Source organism: Hypomesus nipponensis, chromosome 22 (assembly GCF_054491055.1).
Source record: "Hypomesus nipponensis isolate SF chromosome 22, ASM5449105v1, whole genome shotgun sequence".
In the NCBI taxonomy this organism is placed as follows: domain Eukaryota; kingdom Metazoa; phylum Chordata; class Actinopteri; order Osmeriformes; family Osmeridae; genus Hypomesus; species Hypomesus nipponensis.
Genome location: NC_140382.1, coordinates 11,672,020 through 11,680,267, shown reverse-complemented (window position 1 = coordinate 11,680,267; position 8,248 = coordinate 11,672,020). Strand labels below are relative to the sequence as shown.

General features: G+C 44.9%; 2 protein-coding genes across 2 annotated transcripts; one reads left to right on the top strand and one right to left on the bottom strand.

The window, feature by feature from the left end:
• Positions 1–81: 81 nt before the first annotated feature.
• serping1 (serpin peptidase inhibitor, clade G (C1 inhibitor), member 1) lies at positions 82–4,047 on the bottom strand. Its single transcript, XM_084686209.1, has 10 exons — positions 3,941–4,047; positions 3,674–3,724; positions 3,279–3,528; positions 2,802–3,122; positions 2,417–2,632; positions 1,805–1,948; positions 1,488–1,691; positions 1,270–1,409; positions 806–1,028; positions 82–684 (listed from the first exon to the last, which is right to left on the bottom strand). Exons 2-10 carry the CDS (start codon positions 3,722–3,724, stop codon positions 437–439), a joined length of 1,797 nt encoding a protein of 598 aa, XP_084542335.1. The 5' UTR covers positions 3,941–4,047; the 3' UTR covers positions 82–436.
• Positions 4,048–5,389: 1,342 nt separating this feature from the next.
• On the top strand, positions 5,390–8,091 carry tmem134 (transmembrane protein 134). Its single transcript, XM_084686215.1, has 8 exons — positions 5,390–5,557; positions 6,048–6,303; positions 6,461–6,528; positions 6,631–6,717; positions 6,838–6,914; positions 7,190–7,234; positions 7,471–7,524; positions 7,722–8,091. Exons 2-8 carry the CDS (start codon positions 6,094–6,096, stop codon positions 7,802–7,804), a joined length of 624 nt encoding a protein of 207 aa, XP_084542341.1. The 5' UTR covers positions 5,390–5,557; positions 6,048–6,093; the 3' UTR covers positions 7,805–8,091.
• The last annotated feature ends 157 nt before the right edge of the window (positions 8,092–8,248 follow it).

The following is an 8,248-nucleotide window of genomic DNA, read 5'->3' as shown; positions in this document are numbered from 1 at the left end:
GGATACAGTTACGTTTGAATGAACAAGGCTTTGTCTTGTACTTTTGCAAGTGCACACACACACACACATAGACTGGGTAGGTACCGTGATGGTTCTTTATTTGATTTGTGTTCACTTGTTTTCTCTCTGTCTTGTTCTATCTCTCTTCCCCACCTCAGATTCACATTCCTCTCTCCCTGTCGTCTCTCGACTCCCCTTGACTCTTCTGGCTCATTTTGCTTCCCTTAGCTTCCTTCCCTCCCCTCTATCTCACCTCCACTCACTCTTTCCCTCTTCCTCACATCTTACTCTCTCTCTCTCTTTCATTCGCTTTCCCACCTCCCCCTTCACTCTTTCCCGCCTCGACGCTCCCTCTATCTCACGTGTTCCTTCCTTCTATTCTCCACCTCTTTCTCCCTCTCTCTCTTTCCCACCTCCCTCTCACTCCCCGCCCCCCTCACGGCTGGGTGACACGGCCCAGGAAGAGCGGCTGGTTGGCCCGATCGCTCCAGAGCACCAGCAGGAAGGGCCGCAGGGCAGAGAAGGTAGAGAAGGAGCGAGAAAAGGAGAGCGAGGTGGCTGCGCCCGCCTCTACACCGGCCTCCGTCAAAGCCAGGAAGGCCCGGTGGCGGGCGTCCGTCAGCACTAGAGGCTGGTCCGGGTAAATACCACACAGGTGAGCGCCCTCGAAGAGAGTTGACAGTCCTGAAGGAGGACAGGAGTTAGGGAAGGAGCTGATTGTCACGCAGGGACAGTGGTGTACATAAAAATAAAGGCCATTTTGTGGACATAATGTCAATGCAACAGTTAGATGTAGATATTTTACCTAGTTTCCCTAGTAATGGATTAATTTGTGTGAGGACGTCCAGGTTGAGTTTAGGAAGGGTGACCTCTGTTGGCTGGGGAGACGACAACTTCATCTGTTCCACCATTTTACGCAAAGCCATGACAGTCATCTTCCCCTCCACCAATTGGAGGTCTGAGAGGGTACCAGAGGGAGGGAGCAGGATGAAGAGACTGGTCTGACCCGATAAAGGGAACACGGCCACCTGGTAAGAAAGACATGCGTGTATTTGTGTCTTTATGCAGTAGCATTACAGTCAGTTGTCTTGTGTTGTCTATAGTACTTCATGTTTAAAGTGTGTCATTAACTTGGTCGTCTGAAATTTCCTCTGAAATGTATTTACAGTTTTAGTTAACACTGTTGTGCTTCCTGAACAAACGCTATTGTTTGTGGGTATGTATGTGCGGGTACATGCATGTGTGTGTGCGTATGCCAGGTGTGGTTACCTGTGATTTCACTACTGAGACATATTCCATAGCAAGGGGGTATTTGGAGCTGTAGAGGACAGGCACCATGACAATTTCATTATCTAGTTTTTCAAATGGTGCTTTGGACTTTTCATGGTCAAACTTGACCTTCCACCGACCTGAAACGTTGAGAAATGTCTTTAGACAGTCTGACAAACAGACAGACACAAATGTACACATAAGTAGAGGTTTCTGACCATTGAAATATACTGCGTTGAGCAGCACCAATTGTGAGTCCTCTGGAACCGAGTCAACTAGATGGTTTATCTTATTGTTTGTTTGCTCTGCCACCCAACAGTTGATCGTCTCCACGTTCTCCTTACTGCTATTGGTCAGTTTGACAGCCTCTGCATCGTAGTACTGCAGTGATTGGTTGGCAAAGGACTCACTCAATGGAATGGCTGTTGATAAGAGAGAGGCATGGACAACATATGAGTTACTGTTACCCAGTGATTCAAAAGCTATGCAACACATTGCATTCATGGTCCTTTGCGTAAGACGATGGTGGTCGTACTAGCATGGTAGTAGATCTGTGATGCCATTTTCATGTTGTCCTGAAGTCTCTGCTTTAACTTCTTCATCTGAGAGTGGACACAAGTGAAGTTGTGGGGCAGGCTCAGGGCCGCCTCTAGGAGTTCACGTGTCTCTTTCCGGGCCCCTGGTAGAAGTACAGAGAGCAGGGCAGGCAGGCAGGCAGGCAGGCAGGCAGAGAGGCAGGCAGAGAGGCAGGCAGAGAGGCAGGCAGAGAGGCAGGCAGGCAGGCAGGCAGAGAGTCGGAGGGAGGGAGGGAGGGAGGGAGGGAGGGAGGGAGGGAGGGAGGGAGGGAGGGAGGGAGGGAGGGAGGGAGGGAGGGAGGGAGGGAGGGAGGGAGGGAGGGAGGGAGGGAGGGAGGGAGGGAGGGAGGGAGGGAGGGAGGGAGGGAGGGAGGGAGGGAGGGAGGGAGGGAGGGAGGGAGGGAGGGAGGGAGGGAGGGAGGGAGGGAGGGAGGGAGGGACCAAGGAAAGGGATACAGACAGAGAGCTAGATTGTGGAACTGTGCTTGTGTGTTTGACACCGGGATTCCAAGCATTTATGCATTCTGTAGAATGTTTAAGGTAACCCTGAAGAACACCCCATAGTCTCCTACCTAACAATAGGTGGCTGAGCACTGCACTGATACTGATAGGTGAGAACAGCATGTTTTCAGAGGGCTGAGAGTGTCTGAGGTGGCTATAAATTTTCATGGAGAACTCAGTCAGGGATTCTTCCAAGATGGCCGCCCATGACCGGTTGTCCTCATCCAGGCATGGTTCCCATGGTGTTGTGAAGCCGCTGCAGGAGTATGGCTCTACTATGGGTGCAGCTACATTATGGAGAAACAGAGCAGACTGGGGTCATGTTCAAATACAGAGAAAATACATGAAATTAAGCTTTCCACTTTTAACAAAGTTAAGTCAGATTATTGCCTCCTCAAAGGGGGAGCAGAGAACATTTTTGATGTTAAGGAAAGAAAAGAAGAAAGCCAATATCACCTTCCACAACCAGTTCAATGGAGCTGAACTTCTCTCCCTCCTCCGACTCGCAATGGTATGTTCCAGAGTGTTCTATGGTGACTTGGTGAACCTGGATGCTCTGATCTTCGTCCTGGGGATCTGCATAAAGCCACTCCAGTCGTCCGCTCAGTTTCAGTTGCTCCTGGTCCGCACTCTCCGCAGGGCTCAGTCTCCTCTTCTGGCCCTCAGATGTTTCTTTGAACCAAAGTACGTAGTTCTCAGGCTGAGCATCCTGTGGCCGTTCACAAGGCAGTACGATGATGGACCCCTCCTTATGCTTGAGGGTATAGCTGCTGAAGGCTGGAGGGACACATAGACAACAGCTCAGACGGGGCTTGAGCTCGACAAGCTCCTGTGGCTTGTCCCTTTGTTTACTTGGTTGTTTGGTTTGGGGGAGGCTTGTGTACATTCATGCAGTGTGTCACAAACAGCAGAGCAGTACAGGAAAGCTCTTACCGTCGACACTGATTGTGTATTTGCGCGTCTGCTCTGTGTTATTCCGAAACAGCACACATTCGTATTCTCCCTGGCTAGAAGCGCGGACAGGGTCGATCTTCAGCCTGCTGCCAATGACAACTAAAGGATCCTGTACCTGAATGCCGTTGAACTTCCAGGTGATTGTAGCTTCATTGGAGCTACTTTGGAAAGGGAGACAGGGGAGAATGAGGGTTGACCCTGGCACAACTCGTAAAGAAGAAGCGGAGGCCTGAATGAAGCAACAAGCAAACAAGAAAATAATGTGAGAAGGGGTAGACAGGCCTTGACAAGAAATAGCAAGTGTAACATGTGCACTTATGGTAAACACAAAACGCATAGAGATACGCACAGTATATAACATATTAAAACATTACCTTTAACACAAGCAAGAGAGTGAGGCACAGTATTAAGGCTGAATACTTCATCTATAGAGAGAGAGAGAGAGAGAGAGAGAGAGAGGGGGGGGGGAGAGAGAGAGAGAGTGAGAGAGACATTTCAGATATGACAACAACATAAACAAATACACTATAAACAAACCAATGCATTCAAACATAACAAATGACTTCAATGCTTGTATCTGTTACCACTATGTCTCAAGTCTACTGAAGTTAAAGTTTGATCATGAATATAAGTTTACTCACCCTAGAACCTCATCCAAAAGCAACAGGAGGGACTGTTTTTCTCTGTAGTAAACCGTACTGTGTCCAAGGGCTTGAGCTTGCATCAGTCCATCTGTCTGCTGCAACGCTTCTGTTTGTTCTTGGACCTTCATCACAACAATGATTAATCTCAGATTGTTGGTTTAGAGATGTGTGTATTTGCTCTGAGTAGGCAGGTTGATTTACTGAAAATCACGTCATGGGTGCACAATTGGCAATAAGTCTGTTATAGCTCCTTATTCTTTTTCTTTCTTTCGTTTAAGACCCGGAAATATAATAAAATTGGATTTGAAATTATGGGGAAGTTATTGGTAAGGGTAAGTTAAAACCGATTTTTGGTAGGCTACAATTGTCACTGGCAGAAAACAGAAACTTTTTTTGTTGTTTAATTCATTTTTTAGGGCTAAAAATCTTGTAACTTGATTATTTGGGCAGGCAATGCAAAAAGTTCAGGGGGCATGTGCTTGTGATTTGGTCAGGCGGGTGTATATAGGCGGGACCTTGATGCCGGCTCCACCACCCGATCACTACTGCGCATTTAGGCCTACTCTGGCTCGAAATGATGTAGTCCTAAATGGCGCAAGATGGCACTGGCAGCATCCGTATCCGGGATGTGGGGAGGAAGTGAAGACGTGTCGTCCATCTTTATATAGCCTACTGTAGACACACCTAATGACTCAGTGAAAACCCTAGGGCACAGTCGGCATTCGGAAGCACCCGGGCTGAGCAGGCCCACAAACCAAAGCTCGGCTACATTTAGCCTGACGTTGTCATACTCATAATTGTGGTCAGAATATGAGTCTGAAAACTCTCCATTGGGCTGTGACTATGGGGCATGTTTCAACCGTACTCGTAAAACAAATGTCCATTCGCTCAATTGGATAGACCTACAACCAATCAGAGCAACGTAATATGTTGTTTGTTGAAAACCAATTCAACCCAAGGGCTCTTTCGTGACGTTGTTGATTATGTTACTGTTGATCATCTGTCCATCATCGTATAAAGCCCGCCCTGGTAATTTCATTGGTCCGCCCAGATCCTGGTTTTATGTCGTTGTTCCCAATACTAGACCCTCAAGACCCAACTTCCCGACCAAATTTGTTTGTGGGCGGGGCAAAGTTGGGCTGGCAGCCAGGCTAGGCTACATTTGTTTTGTCAGTAAAAACGGAAAAAGACAATGAGAATTTTTTTACTGTAGTTTTAGTTTTGAATAAAAACTAAATAATGGCCTGTGTCTAGTTTCTGCGTGTGACTGTACGCTACCGAAAAAACAAAATGCATGTACCCTGGCCCTAACAGTATGGACCATTAAAAATGGTTCGGACCCGAGCAATCTCTATGGATATGCTGCTCTGTTTGGGACTATCGCTGTTACGATACTAGGATATTGATTGGATGAAAGTATCCGCTGGGCGTGATCAGTCATGAGCAGTCGAGCACCGGATGTGAGGGAGGATCAGAAGTTCAAGAAAAGTTTTTGCAGTCGGTATGCAGAGATTTGTTAAGCATATTTGAACTGAAATCTGTTAATAAAATATGAATACACACATGTCAACGTGGAGCTGAATCCATCTGACAAGAACATTCCCATCAAAGAAAGTAAGTTAAAATTTGATAAATAATGATACTACTACACAATTTCGTTAATGCTAACGCGCTAACGTGCTAGGGCTAGGTCTAGCTAGTAATTCTCTGACTGAAAAGAAGGAAAACAATGCCCGTTGGGATGGCTACTCTAACAATAACAGTGCTAGCTATAGCATGCCAGCTGACCAAATACGTTTGTTTTAGTTTGTCCACAAAATTGTGAAATCCAAACGAAGAAATAGCTAGACTCAAAAGAGTAGCATTCAATGTTTACTTCAGGATTTTAATCATGGGCTCAACTAAGCAACGTCCCTCTTGACTGTACGTTTGATCGCGATTCGGTAACTTATCTTAGAGGGAACAGCTATTAACTATAGTAAAGCGTATTATCATCTTGACAAAATGTATTGTGTTTGTTCCACTTTTCTATGAATTGTTTGTTCAAGTAGTTTGACCGTCAGTTTTGCCTCGTTGTGGTCCATCACCATCTTCATCTCCCCAGTGTGTTCCAACCAGTCAGCACCCAAGATTTGAGAGAGACAATCGGTATGACAGCGCAGTTTAGCATCGATGACGCTTTTGTACTGGAAGGAGAGGAGGATGGAGTGGTATCGGAGGGTGAGGCAGAGGGATGGAAGGGGTCAGAGAAGGAAAAGGATGGAGATATGAAATTTGGGACCCTATCCTTTGTCAAGTCCCAGAGTCACCCCTCCCCAGCTGCAACTGGCTCTCCTGACCACAGCAATCTGAAGTACCAGGTAAACTTGTGTTTTTCTTACACATTCATAATGTAGTTGACAGTGACTAATCCCACATTTAGATCATTTTGTGTGAGAACATACCTGAATCATGAGTACTCTGAACTTGATTTGGGCAGACTAACACTAACTAGAGTCTCTTTACAATTTTCTCCAGAATCTGGAAAATGAAGATGGCTTGGGCAGTAATATCAATTCCTCCTTCAATAACTTTTTTAAAATAAGGTAAGTCTTCGAACATGACAAAACTGAGAGTATTGTTTATCGGATATGAGAGCATTATAATAATCAGTACTGACAACGCTGAACAATTGTTCTCTTCTCCAGCGATCCTGCAACATTGTCTTACTGCAGCTCACAGTGGTCCTTCAGCACTTTGAGTTCTGTCACTCATCTCTCTGCCCACTGCTGCGGGTGAATACACACAGTTCCGGTCCTACATGAACTAATTGGACAATGAACACAAGGACTAGCTGATTACACACACCGCTCCACATGACTGAATTAATTATGAGTTTTGGTTTGACACTTTAGGTGGACGTCTCACCCGCTGGTGAAGAAGAACAGGAGAGTGGTCCTCGCCTCATTCCTCCTCCTCATCACTGGAGTTGGTACGACAGACACTTTCAGTAGACCTGTACAAAAAACGACAAAGTGTAGACATTTGTAAGCATTTGGTTTAAAAATTGAGGTTTTCTTCTAAGACTACCATTATGCCCTACTCCGTGGTTCACTTATCCAGAGCTATTTATTGCTCTCATTGCAGTAGCCTTTACTTTTGCATTGTCTGCTGCTGTAATATTGTTATCCTTTATCAGAGTATCATCCGGAGATACACAGAAAATAACTTCACTGGCTTGTTTCGTGCATTGTTTTTCTCTTCCAGCTCTCATTTTCACAGGTGTTGTAATACAGTTAAATCCACATGCAGGTAAGGTTGACATGTATTGGTCTTTTCTGGCATACTGTAAACTGGGAACAATATGTATAAGCGTTAGCAACGTCATATGCTTTTCTATTATGCTTTAAGAAATGCAATGATGAATTGTTGTCATCAAACTTATTTCTATTCAAAGTTTTCAGATCTGCAAACAGGTCTTGGCTGACACCGCCCTGTGTGAGTCATTATTTTGGGGTCCAACTCAGTAACCTTTGACTTGTCCTCAGGTGTTTCAAGTGCTATTTTCTTCGTCCCTGGCTTCCTTCTCTTCATTCCTGGCGGTAGGTGTATCTGTTTGTTATCTAACTGAATTTGCTATTGATTAATCACTTAAAGACAATCGTCTTTGTCTGTCCTGAACCTTTCAGACAGCAGTTTCAGGTTTGAGTTATTTTTCAGTGTGCACAAACATGACGCACCTACATGCTTACTATACTTGGACAAAAAAAGTAATCCTAGTATTTTCTATCTTTTCTAGTGTACCATGTTATTTATATAACATGTGCAGTTCGGGGACGAAGAGGCTTCAAGTTGTTCTATCTGCCATACTTTGAAAAATGACCCTTCTCACTACATTGTTTTTGTGTTTTGCTACCAATATTGCAATTTTACTTCAGTCATTTATGTAATAGAAAATAATTTGTCCCATGGATGTATTTTTAATGTAATCTTTTCACTGACCACTACTAACCGTCAAACCACTTTGTGCCTCAATGAAATGCTTCCAGCACATACCCATATTGTGTGGGAGAAGGAGAGCGATTTTGTCTTGCCTGTGTAAATGTTTTGTGACTGAATTATGACTGTGAAACACAATAAATCTTGTTTGCTTTTTTTTTTTTTTACAAGTTGGGGCAGTTCTTATTTTAACTTATAGGCGTTTCATAACAAACGGAGGATTTCTATGAACTTTGCTGATATGCAGAGGACAATAAACAACATCACATGGCTCTTTGCTCAAGGTCGTCACTAATGACGTCTGTCAGAGATCCGATTTCTCTCGAT

What these genes read in the sequence shown, in the direction of transcription:
- serping1 (XM_084686209.1), bottom strand. Translation starts at nt 3,724, where the DNA reads ATGAAGTATTCAGCCTTAATACTGTGCCTCACTCTCTTGCTTGTGTTA. An exon ending in TCTCAGTAGTGAAATCACAG is followed by an intron (nt 1,029 to 1,269) that starts GTAACCACACCT and finishes CTTTCTTACCAG; the next exon opens with GTGGCCGTGTTCCCTTTATC. An exon ending in TCCATTACTAGGGAAACTAG is followed by an intron (nt 685 to 805) that starts GTAAAATATCTA and finishes GTCCTCCTTCAG; the next exon opens with GACTGTCAACTCTCTTCGAG.
- tmem134 (XM_084686215.1), top strand. Translation starts at nt 6,094, where the DNA reads ATGACAGCGCAGTTTAGCATCGATGACGCTTTTGTACTGGAAGGAGAG. An exon ending in CTCTCTGCCCACTGCTGCGG is followed by an intron (nt 6,718 to 6,837) that starts GTGAATACACAC and finishes TTGACACTTTAG; the next exon opens with GTGGACGTCTCACCCGCTGG. An exon ending in CCTCCTCATCACTGGAGTTG is followed by an intron (nt 6,915 to 7,189) that starts GTACGACAGACA and finishes TTTCTCTTCCAG; the next exon opens with CTCTCATTTTCACAGGTGTT.